The sequence below is a fragment of the Phymastichus coffea genome, unplaced genomic scaffold (genome assembly GCF_024137745.1).
Source record: "Phymastichus coffea isolate CEN01 unplaced genomic scaffold, Cenicafe_Pcof_1.1 PCOF00176, whole genome shotgun sequence".
Classification (NCBI taxonomy): Eukaryota; Metazoa; Arthropoda; class Insecta; order Hymenoptera; family Eulophidae; genus Phymastichus; species Phymastichus coffea.
The window spans coordinates 39,200-64,890 of record NW_026706987.1 but is presented as its reverse complement, the minus strand read 5'-3'; the positions used below and the strand labels follow the sequence as shown (position 1 = coordinate 64,890).

At 33.4% G+C, this 25,691-nt stretch overlaps 2 protein-coding genes across 6 annotated transcripts in view; one reads left to right on the top strand and one right to left on the bottom strand.

Moving 5' to 3' along the window:
- LOC131673408 (dopamine receptor 1-like) overlaps positions 1–18,739 on the top strand; it is a 98,238-nt gene extending 79,499 nt beyond the window's left edge. The window contains exons 1-6 of one of the 3 annotated variants that reach the window (XM_058951371.1): positions 2,297–2,305; positions 14,033–14,111; positions 14,886–15,195; positions 15,635–15,779; positions 16,121–16,510; positions 16,569–18,735. In XM_058951371.1, coding sequence (XP_058807354.1) covers positions 15,035–15,195; positions 15,635–15,779; positions 16,121–16,510; positions 16,569–16,853 — 981 coding nt within the window. In that variant the 5' untranslated portion in view covers positions 2,297–2,305; positions 14,033–14,111; positions 14,886–15,034 and the 3' untranslated portion in view covers positions 16,854–18,735. Of the gene's footprint in view, positions 1–2,296; positions 2,306–14,032; positions 14,112–14,885; positions 15,196–15,634; positions 15,780–16,120; positions 16,511–16,568 lie in introns of those variants that run through there. The other 2 variants (XM_058951369.1, XM_058951370.1) reach the window with 2 other exon arrangements.
- Positions 18,740–18,958: 219 nt separating this feature from the next.
- On the bottom strand, positions 18,959–25,488 carry LOC131673407 (methionine--tRNA ligase, mitochondrial-like). Of its 3 annotated transcripts, XM_058951366.1 has the most exons (9): positions 25,468–25,488; positions 25,336–25,401; positions 23,539–23,790; positions 21,955–22,122; positions 21,605–21,879; positions 21,302–21,533; positions 21,013–21,248; positions 20,696–20,930; positions 18,964–20,624 (listed from the first exon to the last, which is right to left on the bottom strand). In XM_058951366.1, exons 2-9 carry the CDS (start codon positions 25,364–25,366, stop codon positions 20,053–20,055), a joined length of 2,001 nt encoding a protein of 666 aa, XP_058807349.1. In that variant the 5' UTR covers positions 25,367–25,401; positions 25,468–25,488; the 3' UTR covers positions 18,964–20,052. The 3 variants fall into 3 exon arrangements, with proteins under 3 accessions (XP_058807351.1, XP_058807350.1, XP_058807349.1); XM_058951368.1 differs by lacking the exon at positions 25,468–25,488 and having other exon boundaries at positions 18,959–20,624; positions 23,539–23,745; positions 25,336–25,424; XM_058951367.1 differs by lacking the exon at positions 25,468–25,488 and having other exon boundaries at positions 18,962–20,624; positions 21,013–21,227; positions 25,336–25,448.
- Between the last annotated feature and the right edge of the window lie 203 nt (positions 25,489–25,691).

Here is a 25,691-nt window from a genome sequence, read left to right as displayed (position 1 = left end):
GAACGATTGCGTCACGCAAAATCAATTTTATCAGTAAACTATTATTTCGCTAATTTGAAATACGAATTCACGCTATTTAAGAGATTTTTCTGTTTTTAAAGTATACAAAGATATATTTCTGCTTTACAAAGTTTAACATATTAACCTATTTGAAGATGTTTTGTCTTTACTAGAAAAATCAGCCTTTGAGCAATTATTGATGTGATGTGGCTTCTTTCATTAATTCGATAAAATTTGATCCAAACTAATTATAAAATTCATATAAAATTCAAACGAATGATTTACTAACTATTATTAAATTATTTCTTTGGTTGAAGGATTTATAGCAATATAAATTATTTATTGATGGAGTAAATCATTTATTAGTTGTTTGCGAATATTATTATGATCGATTAAACCTTTCGTGTGTGTATATTCATAATTTATCATAATATTCATTAATATACTTTTGTTCTTTCTCAGCTTCAGACAATGAAAATACTCTCTCGTACAACTATTATACTATTTGTGTTCAGGACGGGAATAAAGCAATATATTATTAATGAATTAGTTTAAAATCTATATTGATAAAAACACACTCACTTAATTTCTAAAATACAATGAATATTAAAATTAAATTAGTGCTAATTTCAAGTGAATAATAAATGATTAACTATATAATTTTCTAAATATCGCACGCGATAAACAAAGGTTTGAGTTGCTGCAGTCAACTCGATCTTATGGTTCGTACAAGAAAAAACGACTTGCTAGTTCGGCTTACTAATGCGTTCTGAATCATGGGTGGCGAGCGAGTCGAAATCTCAAAATTTTCTTTTATCCCCACTACAGGGTTTTATTTTCTCCTCTCGTTAAAGGAACGTATAGGCATTGCTTTTACAGCATTTCCTATAGTTTTGGGTAGCTTGCCATCCCGCTCCTCGCTAACTATGAGAGTCGTGTTCGGCGTTGTCACATGACACCGCGCGTTAAAGATCTTTTTACGATCTTTTCTCGCTAAATGAGATTGGAATAAATATTCCAATCTGCTTGGCTGTAGCAAAGCATACACCTATTTATCGATGTGCTTGCTAGTTGAGCTTGTGGGATGGCTTCTGGTCTCTATTTGCGATCTATGGATTTTATTTTCGAGGCATTATTCTTCTCGATTTGTTTGTTCTGTGCCCTATTACGTGACAGTAGAGGAACTCTACATCTCTTTCTGTCACATTTGCTTTACAACATCGCCTCGTATCGGCGCCCATCCTTCAGATTCACATTAGTTTTCTATTAATGTTAGTCGAGTACAAAACTTATAGCGCGTTTACATAAAATTCTTATCGCTCTATTTCTTGTTGACAAAACGAACAAGTCTACGCATGCAAGGAAGCTAGTAGAGCCGAGAACATACGGCATTCATGACGTGTGCAGGTCAAGTTCCTATCGCAATGGTTTCACTTTTCGGCTACGGCTGATTTTAATAGTCGGCTGAAAGGTCATGAATCACGGCTTGCGCGGTCCTGCGACCTTTTCTAACGAATCCCCTTTCCGAAACAGATCAAATTAAGGTATCGTGTCAAATATGAGTCGAGCGCGCAAACGGCATCCGCGATACTGCCTCCGTCCATTTATCAACGATTAATTTCTTATTTTAAGCCGACCGCGACAATTTGATTACAAGACAAATAAGAACTATACCAATGCCACCTTAAACTTTTCCCTCAAAACACTTCAGAAAAACGTTCGTTTGCTCGTGTGTAATCTTTCAAACAAACCTTAGCTACTTAAATGCAAAGCAACCATACGCAGTTCAACCAACCACCGAAATCACAAGGTATTTTTCAATGAAAAGGAACCTCGTCCGTATCTCGTTTCTCTCTCGCTAATACAGCGCTTGCGTTCATCTTACAGAGCTAAAAGCACACCTCGGTGCCGGAAGCCCATTAATTACTCGACGCGCCTCTTTGCCATCTCTTCCGCTTCCGCAAGTTTTGCTGGTGCGTCGTTTTGTAATTTTCGCACGTCCCGAAAGCATATAGATATACGTTTCTGGTTGATAAGCTGGCTTCATTCATCACTGCATTGTCCGCTAGCGTGAAAATTTTGTGCTTCGCTTTTTTCTTAGCTGTAGCGCTTATAAATGATCACAGTAGAAATGAGTTGATGTGGTTAGACAAGATAGTATATTTAGTGCTGCGGAATGGAAATTTGAGCCGCTGCGTACAGGCAATGGACCTCGATTCATATTATTCAAACTTCATTATCAACACCTAAATTGAGCTCTCGTCCTCAACCCAGAACAAGTCGACAATATTGGCATTTGACGACGGTACAATCAATAACTTTTATTTCAATAATAACTTTCGTGATTTTCGGTCTATTTTTTAAATAAGTATGAATCTGCCATGTTAGACTGCTTTTCGCTGTTTTTTCTTAGTCTACATGTTCTTTATTGGATTTCCATACATAATTGAACTCTCGCTAACATACAAATATTGAAGTTGGATTCTAGTGCATTTAGGTTAAGTAAAGATTTGTCGATATTCCACAATATAATTCCTTATCCGCTACACACCTTCTGTTCGAGTAAAAGCATTACATACTAAATACAAAACAAAACAATCTTAAATTGAACAGTGATTTTCGTCTAATTACCAGATTTCCTCAAAAGTTTTCGCGCATGGTTGCAGATTCGGCCGTAAAGAGGTAAAACTGTCTGCTTGGCGCGCCATATTAAACGTGCGCGCGAATATTGAGAGCCGTTATTTTCGGAGCGACCCTTTTCCTTCTTTCATAATAGCGGAATCGCGCGTACGAATTTTTCCCATACCCACAAGCTACTATTACGCCTTTTTCCATTTCTCCGAGGGCGCTAGCTACTAGTGGGAAATCAAATATCACACATCCGTAAAACCGACTTTTTTCCGGACTCCAAAAGGAAAAATTAGAATTTGGCTATTGTCAGGTAGTTGGGACAATTTCTTTTAGCTTTTAGTTGGCTGGAGAGTGGTTTTATCTACTCAAGATAAAAACGATTTAGTAAAGAGTCCTTTGACCTTTTGATTTACGTATGCAGTATGTACTTTTTCATTCAAATATCGAGTTTTTTCATCTCCCGAAAATAATTACAATTTTGTTTGATAATTAATTTTGCAGAAATAAAGAACTGAAAGTCGTAACAATTTCAGAAATGTGTGTACATTAACATTGGAATTTGTACTTTACGAATGTAGTTTTGCTTTATGATCATAACTTCGTTTCTTTTTTTAATATATTAAATTATTTCACTTTAGTATAATTAATTATTCCAAAAATTAAATGAAAATCTTATTTTCCTCTTTTTTCTTTTCTCTTCTCTCCTTTCTTATAAAAAAATAACCTGGGAATGTGAATAGAGTTTATTCGTGATCTGATTGGCTGAAAGATAGTCATGTGATCAGTTATTATGGAATAGTATATGTACACTCATGAAAAATTAGTGCAGCACGAATTGAATATGAATTGATTGATTTATTCATACTAATCTTAAAATAAAAACCGACTGATGCCTTAATATAGAAATTAATTGAATTTTGCTTTATGCGAAAGTTTAGCTTTGAATAACTAAAACAGGGGAGATCTGATCAAGACGGATGCCTCAACACAAAACTACAAATGGTAAAAACTGAAAATTTCATTGATAACATTTGAAGTTATGAGTATCAAGGTAACTGTACATTCATTTACCAATAAATAATATTGCCAGCTATACCTCATTAAATCATATCAAATTTTTAAATTTTCAATTTCACGAATAAAAATTGTGATCTATATTTCTACATTAAAATAAATGCGGAAAAAAGACAAAAAATGAGCTTAGGCATTACTAGTTTTTTGTCAATTTAAATATTAAAAATAATTATAAATATAAAGTACGTCTATATAGTTAGATGAATGACATAGCTAATAAAATTTCCCCACTGCTTAGCCATCGACCCGAAAACTTAATACCTCACAAACATCTATAAATTAAGCACCAATGATCCATACAATAAATGCACACACACGTACGCACGCTTGCACATAGATGGGTGCAATTGTACATCTACTCTCTGCCTAATAAAGCATCGTCGGTCGAATTCTATAACACTCATAAAAAATGCTCTATACAACAACGAACTCTTTCCTATATCCCAATTGACCTTAGTTTCATTCCGAAGTACACTATATTACTTTCCATACATTCCGACCTACTTTCATACCGCACCGCGATGATATCTCGAGAGGATCGCCGCATTCGAATTAGTGGCTTTTGCAACAGCAAAAAGTGGACAAAGTAGATTAATAATTATATATTTTTTTCTCATTCCTCTTTTAATTTGTCGTGCGTGACGGGAATTGCTTGATAACTTCATGAAGGTAATTATGTTCTTGCCGTATGGTCGAATGAAGTTTTGCATGACGCGATTATGTTTTAATCAGCTTGTGAGTTATAATAACGATACGTTTACAATGTATAATAAAAATTATAACGAACAATTCAATAAAAAAAAAAGGTTTTTTCTGTGGAATGATAGTTTAATATGTGATTGTACGGAAAAAAGTTATTTTTTCCCTTTCTCGACGTAATAAGCAATTTTTTTTTAAATATACAATACCATACGATAATAGAGCAGACGAATATATAATAATACTGATAAAGAACGTTCATGTATCACTTTAATAAGGAAAAGATGCAATAAAGTAACATGAAATCATACAAAAATTATCATTTTTTTCGGTCAATCGAGAACTAAACAAGCCAAATAATGATTAAACACGATCGATAAGTAGACCAGCAGATGTACGCGAAAGAATTTGACGTCGCAAGCCTACGAAAATTTATAAAGAACTTCGAAGTCGTCGATGTATAATGACTATGTATTCTTCAACTTTTTTATTCATGAAAATATATAGCAGTTGTTCGACTTCCGGTTTGACACCGGTACGAGCGACATCGCAGCGAAGAACAGCAGGAATAAAGTTAGAAGCAGCGAGAAAAAGAGTAAAAAAGTGAAAAAAAAGAAGCAAGAATAGAACCAAATAAAAGGAAAGAAGGAAGGAAAGTGAAGGCGAGCGAAGGTAAATAGCCAGAAGAAAGAAAAAGAAAAAAGAAAGGAGTGAGTTAAAGTGAGGTTAGAAGCGGGAGAAGTGCACGGAAAAGAGACAGGATCAAGAAAAGAGGAATCAATGAGGGGCAGGAAAACAAGAAGTAGAGTAGGACCAAACACACAGAAAGGTCTACAGAAGATGTTAGATAGAAGGCAAAGATATAATAAGAGGAACGACATGGAACTAAACGTAATGAAGACAAAGGTGATGGCGATGAGGAGAGGAAGGAGGTTAAAGAGAAAATCTGAATGGATATACGAAGGAGAAAGGCTAGAGGTAGTGAAAAAGTATAATTATTTAGGCTTTTAGTTTGCTACAAGGAGAGACTATGGAATGCACATAAGAAAAATGAAACAAAAGACACAAAGGGCAGTAAACAGTACTTGGAGCCTAATGAAGAGAGCAAGACTGAATGTTCTAGATAGAAGACTGCTAATATTAAATTCAATGGGAAAAGCGGGATGTCTATATGAGTCTGAGGTGTGGGGATGATTGATCTAAGAAGAACTGCAAAGAGTTCAAGCGAAAAAAGTCAAGATGGCACTGGGAGTAAACAGGAATACCCTAGATTATATATGGAAGATGGAGGCAGGAATAGAGGGTCTATACCTAGAAACGATAAAGAGGGCGATGAACTATATAGGTGAGATAACAGAGATGGAGGATAATAGACTACCAAAAATATGTCTAAAAAAGGAAATAAGAGAGGTGATGAACAACAACCCAACAAGACGGGGAAGGGAGTGGTTAGAATCGGCTATAAAAGCAAGGAACGGGGAGCTGAAGGAGCTCATGAAAAAAAGAATAGAAAAAGGAAAACTGCAGGAGACATCGGAAAAATTTTGAAAACGAGAACGGAACAAGACATACAAACAAGATAGAGCAAGATAGACGAGTCAAGATACTGGAAGCATCACAAGAGATGGAAAACTAGTATAGGGAGAAAGAAATTTTGGGATGAAAGGGGAGAACACCTAAAAGTAGAATGGGCAAGAATAAGGTGTGGCAGCATAGAAAAAGAGGGAAACAGAAGCTTTATCAAGTAAGAATGCAGACTCTGTGGCAAGGAGCAAGAAGACCTACAACACATCTGGTCACAGATCCAAGGAAGAGTATCAAAAAGGAGTGGATAAAGGCGGTTGACGACTGAAGGGGTAACAGTAGGGGAAAAGAGTTGATCAGAAAATTAGGAAGAATGTTAGAAGGGAAGTTGGAGAAAGGAACATGCCAATATGCCAAGGTCTTTGAGAAGTTAATGAAGAATAACAAGAAAAATAAAGCAAATGGAAATCGAGTGGAGGTGGGGAGGGGGGCGGTCGTAGGATAGCAAAGACAGAAGAACCAGGAATCAGGGAGTGAAGCAAGATGAGGAAAAAAAGAAGAAGAGGAACCAGAGTAATGGAATGGGACGAAACATGACGAAGGAACAATACTACGAAAACTGATGACCAAAGAAACTTGGGTCAATTTTAGACTGCGAAATAAACGATATTCGTTGATGAATCATTTTATGTAAAGAGGAAGTATTGTATGATGGGGGGTGAAGTAAGCAAACTCACACACACACACACACACCAAAAAAATATTTACAATTGTGATCAACATGAAAATGTTCACGAAAACAAAGCTTCCTTTTCAAGGAAGCAATAAAGAAATTATCCATTGAAAAGTTTATTATTTATGCAGAAATAACCACTTGACATTCCAAGCGTTTCAGTAAATATTTATGAAAATTCTTAACGTCAAATAACCGAATGAAATACAAAGCCCAGTCTTAAAAGTTCTTCATGCAATAAAATAGCAATGAAACTATATTAAACAGAAATGTTTCGAGCTTAAGTAAAAGCGCATATGGAAAAGAATGTTAAATGTGTGTGTGTGAGTAGTCAGCCAATCATTGTGGCGGCTCTGACTAAGGAATCGTCTTCGTTTTTTTCTAAAATATTGGAAATTGTGGTGGGTATGGCAGAAAATAAGTTTTACTAAGATTATCGAGTAGAAGATTTTTTATAGCCTTTTATCAACATCAAATTTCTACTAATATTTTCGTGATATCGTGTTTGAATGTCAATATAGACAGTTGTGGCAGTTGTATTTGTCTAAATCGTTTCAATTTTTGCTGATCCTTATATTAATTGGATAAGGATCAAAACAAAAATTTTGGACATTAGTTGAATAGAAAAGTTTGTGAAGCTGTGATAGTAGAAAAATATTTTTTCGAAAATTTCGTGTTTTTCAGTTAAAAAGTGTTATAGCGACCCTGCACGAGGAATTTTCATGAATCCTTTTTCAGACTTTTACAGTACATATATCTAAACATTAAACAAATCTCTCCAAGGAGAATTCTACCAATGCACGTGGTAGCGTTTTTGTTTATTTTTAAATTATAACTGTATATTTAAATATAGTTAGTATATGATTGTATTTAAAAATTTCGAAACCATTGTATAAACAATTAATTATTTCTGTCCACCAAAAATGAATGCCTAGTATACAAACGAAAAATTGCAATTGTATAGTTTAACGATTCATTTTGATGGGACGTCAAAAAATGTTCAGAAAAACACTCATCAAAACGACAGAAAAAAGAAAAATACTTCAGCTTATATTGAAAGCTTCATATAAGTGAAAGAGCAAGAGAGAGCAAGCACTTGGAAAAAGAAATACGAGAGTCGTTCAATAAGTCTGTAACTTTAAAATGAAAAACACTGTTTATTTAAAGATTTCCTATATATTTTTTAACATTGTCTCCTCTTAACTCTATACATTTATTATAGCGATGTTAAGCTTTTTTATGCTCTCTGTAAAGACATTTTTATCAAACTTCAAAATGTTCATTTGTCGCGGCAATTACCTCTTCGTTCGATGAAAATCTTTTACCTGTAAGTCAAGTTTTCATGTTAGAAAACTGAAAATAATCAAGATGGGCTAAATCTGGAGAATAAAATGGATGAGAAAATATTTCGTAATGCAAATCAAATAATTTGTCGGTTGTAATATGGAATTCGTGTAAGTCTGTGCATTGTCGTAGTAGAAAAGAACTTTTTCTCGCAAAATGGGGCCGCTTTTTTTTTTAGTACAGTACCAAATCGATTTAATAATAATATATAATATTCTTCTATGATAGTTTTTCCCATTTGTAGGTGATTAACATTATACCAGTTGAGTCCTAAAAAATAATGACAATGACTTTTCCGATTGATCGAACTGTTTTCACTGTTTTCGGTTTAGATTATCCAAGCTCAGTCTTGATATCGACTGATTTATTGTTTCTGGCGTATAATGATGAATCCATATTTCATCAACAGTAACGTAACATCGCAAAAACTCCTTTGGATTATAATTCAGTAAATTCAGTAAACTAATTTTGAACACCACGCGTTAAAGCGGAGTCTCCATAATTTTTTATGAACATTTCTTTGATTGACTTTCCTTATAGAATATAATGTTCTATAAATAAATGAAAATCGTTTTTTTCCATGATTTTACACGCACAGTGAAAAACTAAATTCGAATAACTGTAAAAAATTATTAAATCAACAAACTTGAAACGTTATATACGTACTAGAGTGAACTCTATTAGAGTATAAAATACATTACGATAACAGCACTATCTTCTGAGAAGTCACGGACTTATTGAACGACCCTCATAAAATGGCCAGAGGCCAGAATGCTCCGAATTGCACCGCACGCTGAGCTTCCACTAATACGGCTATCTGCCAAATTGATAGGATCGTCAACGAGAGAGCTTCCCATCTGTTTCGACTTTTTCTTCTTTATTTATCCTTCTACATTTTTTCACGCTTGCGTGCTTATCTTCCTATTTATCTTTTTTATCAATATAATTGTCGACACTTTTAAATGTTTATGTTTATCGAAAAAGACAAGGGTTCTGATAGAAAAATTTGGATTGACACATGCCGATATAAAAAATTGAGAGTGGATTATTTGTGCTATCGTGAACTTTAAAATATTCAATATAAAAAAATTAAAACATATGTTTAAATATATCAATTTTAAGAAATTTATTACATTGTATACTTGCATAGAATGTGATATCAAATCCTCAACTTTCAATTTTGAGACAATTCTTTTGGTAAACACAAAAACGAAATGTGTCGTGCTTGTAGATGACATTGTAGTGCCATTCCCAAGCGTACGCGGATCTTTTATAAATCTGAGATACACATTCTTCCTTTGTATTCTTTGAATTTCAATTAAATAAATAATAAAATAAAGACGAGTGATTGGGAATTAATTAACAACAAAAAATTGCACGAGTTCTCTTACTTTATTAAGAAGCTGTGTGTGTAATGCATGAATAAAAACTCAGTTTTTTATTTAAGTAAAAGTAAAATCTTATATAAACAAAGCAAGAACTATACTAATTAGAATTGAAAGATTTACAAGGTAATGATAGCGATTAACTTATAACATCGACACAAGGCTCGACTAGCCTTTACAAAACAGGGCACAAAAAATGGCGACTCTTTTATAAGCTAGCTATTGCCAATCGTCGCCGCATGAAACAGAACGATGTAGTACGTCTCCAGAAGAAAAAGCCACGACGAGGGTACAACCCTTGCTTCGAAGCTGCCGGAGAGTGCGAAGTGCGTAGCCGCTACGTGGTTACAGACAACTCGGAGGACTGGTATGTCCTCTTCCAAGGCTGCAAATGCCCAGGCCTTAAGACTGGAGTGGCTGGCACACACGCACATACTCGGTGAAGCGTGAATTTGTCTTTACAATTTTACTTGTAAGACAGGATACGTGGACGATTTCGTCGAGCATAATTTTCGCACACTGGGCATATTTGCATGACAGCGAAGAGCGCAGTCACCCGACAAATGACGTAAAGAGTAGTAGAGAAAATCTCATCGAGCAGTCTACTCACAAAGGTTGTTGAGAGGACAACTGACTCATATTTTCTCATTTTTCGAGAAAAAAAAATTGGAGAAAACACTCTGTTCATTCGAAACCATTCGCGGGAGTTCAATGGGCGACTTGAAAGGACGGAGCGACACTGAGTCCTCGCGGATACCCCGCGGTTAATTGTGAGCGGTTAACCTCGTGTTCCGTAGGTTTATTGCTTAGCACATCTGGAGCGGACATGATTTCTTTTAAAAGTGCAAGGGTAATTTTTTCAGATCGACGAAGGGGTTTTCCAAGGTAAGATTGGGTTTTCCCGGAATGTGTCGAATCAGGAAACACGCGGATTTGCGGCCAGGTGCTCTCAATGATCACGCGTGTTCCTCTCGGTGGGCATTCTCTCTCTCTCTCTCTCTCTCTCTCTCTCTTGCCGGGAGCGCAATGCCACGAACACTGGTTTCGAGCTTCTCTGCAGTCCAGAGTAACCATCTTGCCACGATTGGTTTAATGATCTCAACACATTTCCGAGTCTCCCGTAGTGGCGTGGAAATTGATTCGTAATTGATCGGATGTATAAATTTTATAAAAATTATTTTATAAGCCTTCTACAATATTCTTTTTCGCGTTGGGATTTCTTACTCGTGTCTAAATATATATTGGTTTACTTCAGTCTTTCGTTTCATTTAGTCATCGACTTTAGTGACTCTTAATATTTGAATCCCTGTAAAAGAAAAGATTCTCGTCATATACATTTAAAACAATGAATACAGAGTCTTATTTAAACATTTAGGTACTGTCATAATGTATTTCTCACATAGACACTTGGCATTTAAATCCTTATCTTTACCCAGCGGAAAAGAACATCTTCGTAACAATTGCATGTCGCGCAATATTTATGAAAAATTTATTAGAATCGGATGGCGTATTTTTTATGTAAGATACATTTTTGCATTAGAAATTTTCGTGATACAGCTACTATGAGTTAGGAAACGATAGATAATACTCGAGTTGCTCAACGAGCACTGTAAATCTTTAAGTAGATACTTATCTTCGAAACTCACGAGTTCGATATAGGCTACTTGTTGATTTCCTAGTTGAATGTACATTGTATATATCTGATTGTGCGATGTCTTTTTACCGCGAAGAATTAATTAATGTCAATTGCCATAATGGCTAAAGTTTAATGGTAATATTTAAGTTATAGTTTCATAGTCATACAGTACAATTAGAAAGTACAAATCTATCTGTATAAATTGTGATCGCCGTCTCAACCATACCCCAACAAAGAATTTTAAAATTTACTGCATTTCTAAAAAACTTTTCGAATCAGTAAAATCATTCTTACAATTAGAGTGAGCAATTTTTTTCATATTGAATTAATAACATTTTCCCGTCAAGAAAATTTTTATATAAATGTAGCAAAATTGGAAAATCTATCTTACTCCTAGCTACAAAAAAAGAATGATCCTCAACCATACCCGTATTCAGAATCATCTTTGATATTATTGCTTTCATCTGCAAATCAAATAAAACTTTCGTTGTCAGGAATCGTGCTCGTTGTGTATTATCCATCGTCATTAAGACTATATGTATGGATATATGTACGTGCGTGTGTGTGGGCGCGAAATGTAATGGCATCGCGGTTAATTACTGATGCGCAGCTTGATGTTAACGAGAAAGCGGCGATGTTGGTCGCACGCATGGTATTACTTCCGCGTGAATGGTGAGAGCATTGTCATTCGTTACGTGTTTGCCGACAATTTTCCGATTGAAACACAAACGTCCAGGCTGTCTCTTTCTTAACTACGTTTCATTTCCTCTAACTCTGTTTTTTATCTCTCACAATTGATTTATATTGAAAAAGGAGATGTGTAACATTTGGGGGTGGGAAATTGGATTATTTATAATTTAGGAATTGAGCTATCCTTCAAAGAGATTATTGAAATATTTATCGATTAAGTAGGCGTTTTCATGAATGTAAATTTGTCGATTTACTTTCACTGTCAAAAGTGTTATTTATATTGCTGTACGTTTTGTATCGCGTTCCGCATTATATTCGACAGTTCGTAATCGATCGATCGTTCATTCAACTTAAATTTAATCAATTGTATATAGACACTACAAATATAGCGAATTTCTAGAATAAAAACCTAGAATATTACAAGCTTAAAATCCGAAAAAATTTCCAATTGCGGCTTACCGAAAGCGAGCGCGCGTGGAAAAGCAATTTCCATTCAAGTACCAACTCAATAGAATGTAGTATTTAATGAAAAAAATTCCTAGCGTCGGAAATCAAATCAATCTTGCACCAACAAGCCAGTCGAAGGCACTTGCAATCTGAGTCGAAATGAAATTTCTCGAGCTAATTCACAGCCGCCGTCGCTTTTCACTCGTATTCTTCTGCAAATGTAAAACACGAATCTGGCATTAGCTTTTGCAAGGGTATTACGACTATTGGAGCGAGTAGCTTGTCCGCGTCGGTTGCTGCTACATATATAAATTCAAAGGATATGTACACGGCGAAAACGAGTGAAGCGATGAAAGACTGAGTTTACCCCTGCGTTAAAAGATGCTTTGAATTTGCAGGCTTGCAAATCTGTTTATCTAGTCGTGCATACTTTAGAAAATTCAAGTTTCATGAAGATGATTACTTCTTTTAGTTTGGATATTTACGCTCTTCTCATCGTCATATACACTGATCAAACAAGTTATGCTTCAAGCAAATTCATTTATTTTCAAATATTTAGTTAAGTAAAAATTGCAATTTCAAAATGAGTAGCGAGCTACTAAACCATAACTCGATGACCACTGAGCGAGCTTTCACAGCCTGATTTTTATAAGTCCAAAATAAATCTAAAATCTTTAGAGACGACGCATGCTCAATATGTAATCACTTTCATTTTTCGAGACCGTTGTGAAGTACTTTTAATATGAGGCAAATCAATAGTAAAATTCGTTGACTTCACTTTGGTACTGTAAAATTTTTGTTGGGTTAGTAGAATTTATTTTGACGAGTTATTTTGTCGAGTGGTCGTTCACACGTATCACTTATCATACATTATTGATGTGGGTAGTAGAAAATAGCTAAGGATGGGATCGATTTCTCGCGGTTTCTACATATTTTTTTTCAAGGTAGTTTTGTGAACAAGATATTATGAAAATGTGTAACGGTTACCTATTTGTTTAGCAATGCGAAGCTTTCAATTCCATTATATAATTGAATAAGCACTGCTTCATATGTATGAATAAATTAGTTTGAATAAGTGTTAGTTTGAGATAACAATAATTAAAATATCCTGTCGGAGAACCTATAACTCGATTGACCATACAGTCCACGCGGTCGTTCATAAAAGTCATGAATATGACTAATGGCTAATTTCTATAAACGCACTCACGCAATAAATTAAGACGATTCTTGCGATGTAACAGAAAGCACTAAAATAAGGAGGCTCCACTTTGTTCTCTTTGTGCTAAAAAAAAAAGAGAATGAGAGAAAAGAAACGCCTACCAAGGATAAATTCCGTTGAAGTAAAAAAAATACAAAAAAAGAAAGAAAATAGGTTACGCCCTTATTGCGTAGCTTTTGTTTCTCTCTGCTGAGCTGTTGTTACAAGTATCTTTAAGGCAAAGTGGAATTTCCTCTCTTGCGTGCTAGCATCGATTTCAATACAAAGTTATGTTGGTGTTTTGGAAGGAGAGAAAGAAAGAAAACGGAAAAGCCATTACGTAATATAAAAGGCGGGATTTTATGTTTTCATCTTGAGAGCAGGCAATGAAAAATCTTGGTAATATATTTTCTCTTTGAAATTTGTCGTAAAAATATTTTGAATTTCTTGCGGTGAAAAACATTGTGGAAAAATTGTTATGGATGATAAATGATACAAGAATTATAATCGTTTATCAATCTGTCAACGCCATTGAATAATCATTGCACTATACATCAATTTCAATCGCAACGGAAGTCTCAACCTAAAAAAACATGATAAAAGCTACGCGCATAATCAAATTTCTCGGCGCTAATTATTGAATCCTTAATTCCGAATTCCGTTTGTTTTAGAGTATTAACCAGACGGACGAATCAGGCGAAGAGCTTCCAGCGGAGATTGCAGTCACACTACTGTCGCAGCTTATAGTTGGTACGTAACTTGACAAAACTTACCTTTTAGCATCGATCGATCGTATCCTTACCTTAGTCATATTTTATTTTTTCCTATCTCTCGAGAAATGATAAACAAGAAAAACGGCTTTGATCCAAGTTCGAGAATAATAACATGGTAAGCGAGAGAGGTGTGACCTCGATTGATCGGTTATATTTATCACGCGAGGAGAGTTGACGAGTAACAGTTTATTATTAAAGCACGCTTACAGCATTTCATTTTAGTTACATCTATTTATAAATCGAAAAATAGAGATCTAATACTTTCCGGGAAGTATGTGCTGGGTCAATTTTTTTATGTGCAATGAGGCACATTGAGTGATTAGGTTGATTATAATCAAGGCTGACTACTTAATCTAATATGTTTACTTTGCTTTTTTTAGACGGGAAATGTAGAAAAGGCAATTATTCGGATTGATTTTTTGCAGATACTTTGCTATATCAATTTCATTTAGCGATTCATTACCATGTTTGTTATAAATACATTAATTCTGAAACAACTATTATAAAAGTATATAATTTAACCACGAATAACTTGAATTTTTCAGTAATTTTTTGTATCTTCGTCTATTTCTCAACAATAATCGTCGTCAAATTTATAATTCTATAAGAGCATTCGATACATTCGTCGTATCATAAAATTACTAAATATCAGTACACTTTGAAAATGATGCAAAGATAATTAAATGAACGGTTATTGATCTCCTTCTGTATTCCTCTTCTCGAAAGAAAAGTTACATAAATCTTCTTGCAGGTGTATTGCTGGTATTCCTAATCTTCTTCTCGGTGGCCGGTAACATTCTTGTAATCGCAGCGATATGCACAGACCGAGCACTCCGTCGGATAGGCAATCTATTCCTTGCCTCGCTGGCGGTAGCCGATTTATTCGTCGGCTGCCTTGTCATGACATTTGCTGGGGTAAACGACCTACTTGGTTATTGGATTTTCGGCTCGGGTTTCTGCGACACTTGGGTCGCTTTCGACGTCATGTGCAGCACTGCATCAATACTCAATCTTTGCGCTATATCGCTCGATCGGTATATTCACATTAAAGATCCTCTCAGGTGAGCTCACATAGATATATTGATTATTATGTTTACCTTCGACAAAAATTGTATAAAATAAATTATACAACTGATTTAAGTAAGAGTATGTACAATAAAAAAATCTAGAATGCCGTTGAATTCTTGAAAAATTCGTTTAGTTTTAGAAAGAATATTATTAATATACGTGATTGAAGAAACAATGAGATACAAATGTATTTATTCAAACAACTTTTTTTAATAAATGCAAACATAACTTTCAAGACAATTTTTTTTGTATAAATTCATCAACCCTTAAGAGTTGACCTCAACATAGTTGATTTTTTTTCAATATATTTATAATTATGAAGATTGAATACAATACAACATACTCATCGATAATTGATGTATAGAAATATCGCGAAAAAGAAAATTTCAATTTAGAATTCGGTTATAATGGAGTATTCTATGTGTTCTATAGGTACGAGAGGTACGTGACGAAAGGTGTCGCTTGGGCGAGCATACTGACGGTTTGGATGATGGCCATACTCATATCGTTTTTGCCTATTAGTCTCGGTCTGCACAGGCCAAACGAACCGCCGATAGAACATATCGTTGGCAATATGGTAAGTTCAAAGACGCTTGCTTGCTTAGTGAATTTTGCGGAAAATCCGGCAATACTCATTTTATTAAATCAAGTACCTCCGTCGGGAATAAGAAGGAAAAAAGAATGCAAGCTTGTGAAAGTGTCAGGCTGACTAACTCGATTTCCGCGTGAAAAGCTTTCAAGCGCACATCCGCCGCAGACTAAAAACTTTTTTGGCCATTAATTACTTTTCCGCTGAACTTAAAAGCTTGCTTATCTTGAGGGTGCTATTAACGGACAGCGACGCGTACTTGTTCCTGCAGCGATATTTCAAAGTATCGTACTTTCATCCAAAGCCAAAATAACTTTTGTTTTTTCCAGTCATATCCGACGTGCGCATTAGACTTGACGCCGACATATGCAATAGTGTCGTCATGTATTTCCTTCTACGTGCCGTGTATCGTGATGATAGGCATCTACTGTCGCCTCTACTGTTACGCTCAGAAGCATGTGAAGAGTATAAGAGCAGTGACGAAATTGCCCGAACCATCGTCACTAACGAAAAGCTTTCGTTCCAAGAGTAAACGTATTAAAAGTCCCAAACCACAGACCAAGTGTAAACCTACGAGCCCTTATCACGTGTCGGATCACAAGGCAGCGATAACCGTGGGTGTTATTATGGGTGTATTTCTCATCTGTTGGGTGCCGTTCTTTTGCGTCAACATCGTCATGGCTTTCTGCAAGACTTGCATACCTGATTTAGCATTTCAGGTATTTCTTTTCTTTGCTTTGTTGTTTCTTCATTCATTGATCACTCTATCGATTGCAGATCCTCACTTGGCTGGGCTACAGTAACTCGGCCTTCAATCCGATCATCTATTCGATCTTCAACACGGAATTCCGCGAAGCGTTCAAGCGTATACTGACGAAAGGTGCGCGCGGTCGCTACAATCAGCCGTCGACGAGTGAATGTGGTGAATTTCGGTCAGTGGTGGTAACCAAACGCAACGGATCAATTGTCGAGTGTAACATTAGTCCACGCTCAAGTGCCGACAGTTGTCAAGTTGGTCCTCTTGGGCAACGCCATCGCGACACTATTGTTAGCGCTATCTAAAAGACAATCATTGTGTGTACATATATTATCGTATAATGCATTTTATTGAAGATTGGACATATCTATTGAATGCACCACAGAGACTCTTAAGTACTCTATCTATCTAAAGGCTGATGTGTACAACCTTTTAATTTTTTATTGTTTAAAAAGTAATAAAACGTTATTCAGCGAACAAATTTACATATCAATCAAGTTTCTGATCACCATGTACTTGTTTTAATCGTAAGACGGTAACAATTATTTCAACATATCAGCAATAGTGAAATTGATACTGTACAATTTATTATTTATACATACATGCCGAGTACAGTATTATACGGAAACACTCAAATTTTGAAAGTTGCGACGAATTTTATTATACTTTAGATTATAGTTAGGATTTAGTCTACAAACAAAAGAATCGCTACTTGGATTCTATCAAGTAAAGAGGATAGTCTAGATTGAATATTTAGAATGAAAGTGATATTGCCTGAAAATTATTGTTACGTCATAAGCGGATTCTGTACGTCAAAATTACAAAATTAAGTATCTACATGTTATTGTTTATCATCGGCAAATTTTACGAGAAGTATATATTGTTAAATAGGAGTTGCTAAATTCACAAGAGATTTATTAGATTATTAAACTCTGTGCATCGTATTGTTAGAAGATTCACTTTAACAAAAGTAAAAATTGCCATGACACACAATCAATATTGTTGCTGTAAAATAAAAGTCATTTTTGTACTATCAAAGCTTTGATCTTAGACTGATTAAGTTTCAAAGTATTGTATATAGATTTTTTACTTGTGATAGATTGTAGAATACATAGTTGAGTTATGTACAATTACTTTTATGTCCCGTTCATAATCGATTTACATGTTTTATCCCCATTAAATGCTTTCAAGAAACAAATAATTTATGAAAATGTCAAGTTAAAACACGAAAAAATAACGATTTCTTTTTTATTTATAAGTCAGTCATCAGACATGAGCTTTAATAATTAGCACGAATATCTAAACTTGCAGGAAATATTACTTAACATGTATTTGTATACGAGCGCAATAACTCCATGTAATACTTTTCCATATGAATACAGGGTACATTACTCATAGCTGATGGTAAAATAACGTAATAATTGAAGAATTTAAGTTTTGGAAAAGTTTTCGTAAGTTTTTTCCTTCTCTCGCATGTCAGACAAAAATTTGTTAACAAAAAAGCAATTGAACAGTATTTTCCAAAAGCGGGCCAAGATGTGATATTTGTTTGTTGTGACGTCAAGTTGACAACTCAACTTTACAAATTTATTTTTTGAATGAAAAGCTAAAAAGCCCTTTTTTTAAGTAAATAAATGTTTATCCTAAGAAGCCACACATGGATTCCATTTAGAAACTGCACAATTTGTTGAGTATACACTAATTAAAAGCATTGTACTATTAACAAAATTAATAAATGAAAAGTTGTAATAAGAGATGATACTTAACGAATAATAATGAAACTTTGTATTACTGGCATATCTAAAAACAAAATGAAGTATATAATGCTTATGCATAAGAAATTGTTGAAAATTAGAACTGATATTTAACTGTCGTCAGGAAAAACCATGAATAATAGATTTATGAAATCATATATAGTTAATGTATTTATGTATATATTATATTTATAAATTGTTGTAAGATTAAAGTAATTATGCAATTACGTATCTAATGTGATATTAAGTTTTCATATATTATATAAATATTATGAAATCTATGGATCACATTATTACTAAAAGCAGCAATTCAGTACACTTTTTACATCAGATGCAATCGAGTGAATATAAATGTATTCATGATGGCAGCAAATATGGATTATTAATTTTTATCCTAATCATATGAGCTTTCATTTCTTTACGATTGTAACTTCGTTTATATAATATGTAGATAGGAAAATGAATTGAGATCATAATTCAAAGATGATGTAATGTAATTATGCAAAATTCTATTAAAATTATGTTTATGAATTAAAAAAAAATAATTTTTTAAATATATAATAATAATTACAAATATTTTTTCTACAAATAATAATTGTATAAATTTATTTCATTTAATTATTCAAAATATTACAGAACTTTTTCTGAATCCCTTTTTTCACTGAAATATGAAAGCTTATCGATAGTAAATAACAAACGATCAACAAAAAAATTAACTAAACTAGCAATATTAAAATAAGCAGACGTATCATTTTCTCATCTTTCTTGTACATAGTCATTGTATGTTTATTTTTCTATATATTTCATGTGTTCACGGGTTCATACTACATACTAAAATCATTCGTCGTAAATTAAGATATAATTAAAGGCATTGCGATGATATCTATAGATAAGTTAGTACTTATGTCGTCGAATATAATAAGTGAATGATAACAACAAATAATAATTAGATATGTAAAATAAAAATCAGTGTATAAATGAGTTTCGATCAATTCCATACATGTGTACACTGTACAATCGTCCGATAACAAAGAAGGAAGAATCGTCTTCTACATTAAAAAAAATTATAAAGTACTTATTGATGGATATAAAAAATGATTAAATAGGTAGAAATAAAATTAAAGAGTAATGAACTGTTTTTCTTTTCAAAAGGAAATGGATAAACGAATGTTTCATAGAACGAGCGTGGTCCGATCGAGCTTCCTGCGGATGCAAGTTAATTGTAACTACACAATTACATTTAATGTTGCAACCATATTGTACTTGTTTAGTAAATATGTAGAATTCTCTTGTCATCATAATTATTCTTATTTATTTTTTTTTGTTTTATATTTTTAAGATTTATTTTTATTCTTCATTATAAGAAAGTTACTAATTAAAATATAAAGTGATGCGTGCATTTATGTGAACTAAAGATGTATTCGAATGATCATTATCTGTAAATATTAATACAAAAAATCTGCGTGAGTTTATGAAACAAAAGCTTATTTTACTCAAACCTCTTCCAATTTCATATGAAAAATCCAAATGCTACTATATGACTAAACTCTATTTTATTTACTTACACGTTCATGGCGCATTAATAAACGAAACTTACTCTTAGTAAAACTATAAATTTTATTTGAGTGCTACACAAAATTAAAAATAAATTACAATAAAATTTAAGTACAAAATTAAAAATAAATTTTAATAGAGTGTACTCATTCTTAAAGCACTCAGTAAAATCCACAAAAATTAACAATCAATAGTTTTAGGATTTCGATTTGATTTTTGGAAAGACTATTATATTCGTATGCCCAAAATGTTTTGAATCAACTGGTGCACAAGGACTCAAATACTTCGGTGCGGTATCTTTCCAAAATCTATTATCCATAGGTATATTCAAGAAGTCCAACAAATTAGTACTTAGTTTTGGAACGACTGGATACAAACACAAAGCACTAATTCTCGTAGTTTCCATAGCTAAAGCTATAACTGACTTCAACTCTGTCATAGCAACCACATTGTTTATTTCTTTTCTTAAAATCCATGGTTTATGATAGTCAACCATAATGTTGGCGCTTCTCAAAGTAGTCATTACAGCGTCGATTGCATGGTGAATATAAAGCGACTCATAATGACCCTTCGCAATGTTCCCAAGAGATTCCATATTATATCGCAATTGCTCGGCAGGTTCGGATTTTAATACCTTACAGTAGATTGCTGCACTAGGTATCTCACTCTTAGGATTCAGTACTTTACCTGTACATCTACTGACTAAGTTGCCTAATGTGTCGGCCAATTCTGAATTCAACACGTTCAAAGCTCGCTCTTCGTTGTAATCTTTTGAAATAAGAGATTATAAATCATTTCTCTTCTACAAAATTAAATACCAAAAAATATTCTTAATTTACCAGAATCATTGTGTGGTACTGATTCTCTAAGAAGAAAATACCTCAATCCTTCTATTGTAAACTTTTCAGCTGCGTCGAAAGGTTTTATGACGTTTCCTTTAGACTTTGACATTTTTTCACCATTTACAGTCCAATGCGAGTGGCAGTATAATGTTTTTGGGGGCTCCAAACCAGCTGCTATCAAAAAAGCTGGCCAATAAACGCCATGGAACTTAAGAATGTCTTTTCCTATTATCTTTCAAATTATAATCATTTTGAAAATATATCAACAATTTAAGTTTTATAAAAATCAGAACAATTAATATTTAATATAATACCTGAGTAGTAGGTGGCCAAAATTCCTTGTATTTCTTTTGAGGATATCCCAGTGATGATAAATAATTAACTAAAGCATCCATCCATACGTAGACAGTTTGATTAGGATCGCTTGGCGTAGGAATTCCCCAAGGAGCTCTGCTAATTGGTCTTGAAACACTTAAATCTGTTAAGCAAGATCCTTCTTCTATCCACTGTGTCACAATTTTGTAAAATACTGATGGTCGAATTACCTTCTCTAAAAATGATGAATTGAGAGCTATGATTAATCTGACTTTGAAACAAACTTACCATCTTTCAGCCAATGTTTCAAATCGTCTTGAAATGAGCTCAATCGGAATTTATAATTATCTTCTTCAGTCCATTCGACGACGTGACCTGATTCTGCGGAAACTTTGACAGATTTTCCAGATGAAGTTTTCTTCTCAATCAAATCTTGATTTGACAAAAATGCTTCTTCAGGCACGCAGTACCAACCAGAATATTTTCCTTTATAGATATAATTTTTCTCTTCTAGAAGTTTCTACAAATTATCCACCATGAATGTATTAAGATATAACTTAATTATTCCAAAATTATCTGTAAAGTTATTACCCAAAAGTAATGAACAGTTGCTTTGTGAACAGCATCTGTTGTTCTAATGAAGTTGGTATATCCGACTTCAAAATCGTCACACATTTCTCGAAAGTCAGAAGATACTTTATCACAATACGTATCCACTGGCATATTCAAAAGTTTGGCGGCTTGTTCAACTTTATTGCCATGCTCATCAGTCCCAGTGTTAAGGAAAGTTACATGACCTTGCATCAAGTTATATCTAGCTATACAATCTGACACCACTGCAGTGTACAAGTGGCCGATATGTGGAACTGCAAGTACATTGAAAATGTATCATTTTTTCTAAATAAAAATTCCTTCATGAAAACGGAATAAAATTAACTTACCAGCATTTACATAGAAGATTGGTGTTGTGATGTATTTAAGTTCATTAGTAGCTTGTGAATATGCTCTGAACATTGACCTATTCTTGTCCATATTAGAGCACCATAAATGTGATGATAAACTCCAAAACCGTTTTAATTTTTGACTATATTTCAAGCATCTACAAAATACTATAAAAATACTAATATAAATAAGTTACAATCTTTCTAAATAAAATGTATTAAATGCAAGGCACTTTAACAAAATATTTTTGATTCAAGTTCTTTATTACTGAGTTAACTTTTAATTTATTAGAGTATAGTTTTATTTTTTTAACACAATTAAAACAAAACCAAAAAATGAAAACCAATTATTAACTAACAATTAATTACAATGATACTTGATTTAAACTACATTTATTTTCCATATTATTTCCATATTATTATTTTATACAATGGTATTCAATATTAAGAACTCTACAATTATTTTAAACATTCTGATATTTTTGTGGGCATTCAATAGGATTATGAGTTGATTGAATTGGTTGAAAAATTACTTGCTTTTTCAAATTTAACTTTTATTCTTAAAAGTTCTTATTTACAACTCAAAAGTTCATTAGTTAGTTTTCTTCTTTGATAATAATTCTCCACTAGCACCAGCATCAAATGAAATTGTTTCTAAGTGTGCAACCAAATCCATGTGTTTAAATTCATCTGGTCTTTCTGTAAATATCTTAAGTAGCTTTAATCGTTGAGCATGATCTGAGCAATAATACATCTGCAGCTCATTTGCTAGACACTGTGCTTCCGTTACAGACAAAGATTTTGTGTCAAATTCACCTTTCATCAATACAATTCCTTTACTGTCTAACAATTCTGTATAATGAATCATTGTTAGACACTCTGGTGCATTTTCTTTGTGGGTTTGATACCATAACAATGGTGTCATATGTACTTCAGTTCCATGAAATTGAGTTACAATAAATTCATAACCATTTTCACGTGGTAGTGGCAATAAAAAAGTGCAGTATTTTTTTCCTCGTTCAAACATCTTATTATACTGTTCTTTTGTTAATACTCCGCATATGCAATCTTTCTGTTTGTGGTATTCTTGCCAAATTTGTGTTATTTCATTTTTACTCTTATTTTCAATCAGCTCCATCTTCATAATACTGTTTAATTTGGGTTGTTTGGTTTGTAATGCAGTATTCGAACTTGGTTTTGCTTTAGTTGCTTGGAACTGACTTTTACTTTTCCAACATTCTTGAACAGCGAGATTTATATAATCAATATAATTCTTTAATATTTTTAAGTAAAATAATGATATTTGAAAATAAAATCACAATTAAAAATAGTGCATTGCATTTAATTGATGAAAATAAGTAACTTTTATATATCTAATAGGGTAATGAATTTAATGTTATAAAAAATTTTTATTTTCTTCTCATTTATACTCATTGTAAAATAAATAACCATAACATTTTTTTATTTATGTGATTGATTCATTTATACATATTAATGGCACAAAATAAGTATTGAACTGTGAAATAGTAATTCAAATATAAAAAGTTGTGAATATCAAAATTGATGTAGCTATAAAAAAGTTACCTTTCTGTTCTTTTTCCTTTTTTGCTTTCTCCTCAATCCTTTGCAAAAACTCTTCAGGACTAGTTTGTTGGAGTTTAGCAATTTTTTGCGCATATTTATCAAAGTACGGATTCCTTTGTAATTCTTGGACAGCTTTTTCTAATCTTACCCGGGATGTCATGATCGTTCGATTTGAGGTTAGATTTATAACGTCGCCAGCTTTCTTAACTGTGCCAAAGAGACAGGTGAGTTTATTTCTTCGCAATAATGAACCTGCCATTTACAATTTCAAAATCACTAATCAATTTATATAAACAGTTGTTTTCGTAAATTATTAACACAAAAGTTTAATTTTGCGTTGGGCCCTTAACCATGTATGGATTACGAGAAAGCTAAAGCTTTCTGAGGTCTGCGAAGTTAGCCCTCTTATTTTCAAAGGAAATCAGTAGCAAAAAGGGGAAAACGGCATTAATTATCTTATTTGTCCCGGATATTAATGCTAATTTCCTTTTTTCGATTACTTACTGGGAAATACGTGAAAATTTCTATTTTCCAATTACTTAGTAAATGGCTATTATATCGATGAATTTTTGCGGGGAAGGTGTCAAAATAAAAATTAATATTTCCCTCAGCATCCTCTCCATTCGCTTTTTTAATAAATTTTATGAATTTTAAATAAAATTAATAACAATATTCGATGTCTCGAATGTCGGGAAAACGAGCTCAATCCATATTTTACCGTTCTATATATTCTAACGAAACTCCTATATGGTCAACCGTGCTCAGTCGTTTGTTTTGAAATGAAAATATCATTTCGTCAGCGCTACATCAGAAAGCAAGAACAAAGTGTTGTTGTTTGTTATCAATATTAATTATTAATTCGAAATGGTCATCATTAAATTGTTAGAAGAAATGTTATCTCTAGAAAACATCTATATACTGGTCTGCAACTCCTTTATTCATCATATCATTAACGTACCGTAAAATGATGGTTTCACCTGCATTTAACAATTATCATATCAATAATATTTAATGTAACTCACTTTGTTTTTGCTTTCCGATGTATAGTGCCGGCGATATAACGTTATTTTCATTTAAAAGAAAACGACTGCGCGCCGTTGACAAGAAGCTTCGTCATGCAAAAATGGAACGGCAATATATTATACATACCGAGCACAGTTTCCCGCCTTTCGAGACGTTCAAAATTATTATTAATTTTATTTAAAATCCATGCAATTTATTGAAAAAGCGAATGAGGGAATGACGAAAGAAATAATAATTTTCATTTCGAGACCTTCCCCCCAAAAATTCAACAAGAAACATCGAGATAATAGACATTCACTAAGTAATTGGAAAATAGGAGAAAATAAGAACTTTCATATAATCCTCAGTATGTAATCGAAAAAGGGTAGTGAGCATTGAAATCAAGAACAAATAAGATAATTAATGTCCTTTTTCCTTTTTGGCTACTAATTTCCCTTGAAAATGGGGGGACTTCGCAGCCCTGCTTGCCTGCAAGTTTTAGGATTAACGGTCACGTGATCCATGATGGCTGTGCAAATAAGCAAAAATACATTGCAAACATATAACCGAGAACTCAGATTTTTTTTCAGCTGTTATCGAAAATATTGAACATTTACGAAATTTTTAGACGGAGAAATTAGATCATCTTGTTGTTTGAAATTTTTTCATCGCATAAAAAAACAATTTTAATCTTTCATAAACTATTAAAAATTTCAAAAAGATAAGATAAAACATTTGTCCTGTCTACAAGTTTTATAAAATTTCACAATTTTCAACAACATTCGAAAAACTCACTCTTTTTTCCAAAATAATGCGATGTTGCCATGTTTTACTGGAGCTTACAAGCTTAAATGCGAATTTCTGAAAAGATCCATTTAGTGAACATCATATGTTGTGCACAAGTTTCTCTTTGGACTCACGTAGTACCTATACTGGTGAGTGGTGACGCACTGTTCTGCAACGTCAGAGAGAAAAAGAGAGAGACGGCATCGTTACGCAAGTAGACATGAGAGAGAAGAAGAGAGATAGCTCATTTTTGTTGAAGGAAAGAATGAGAAAGAGCTAAATCGGAAAAAAGAGTGGCTTATACACACTCATACCCACGTAGTAATCCCGTTACATGAAACTAATTTCAAGAGCCTATGAAATTC

What these genes read in the sequence shown, in the direction of transcription:
- LOC131673407 (XM_058951366.1), bottom strand. Translation starts at nt 25,366, where the DNA reads ATGGCAACATCGCATTATTTTGGAAAAAAGA. An exon ending in AAAGGAAAAAGAACAGAAAG is followed by an intron (nt 22,123 to 23,538) that starts GTAACTTTTTTA and finishes GTATTTTTATAG; the next exon opens with TATTTTGTAGATGCTTGAAA. An exon ending in AGTACCACACAATGATTCTG is followed by an intron (nt 20,625 to 20,695) that starts GTAAATTAAGAA and finishes TTATTTCAAAAG; the next exon opens with ATTACAACGAAGAGCGAGCT.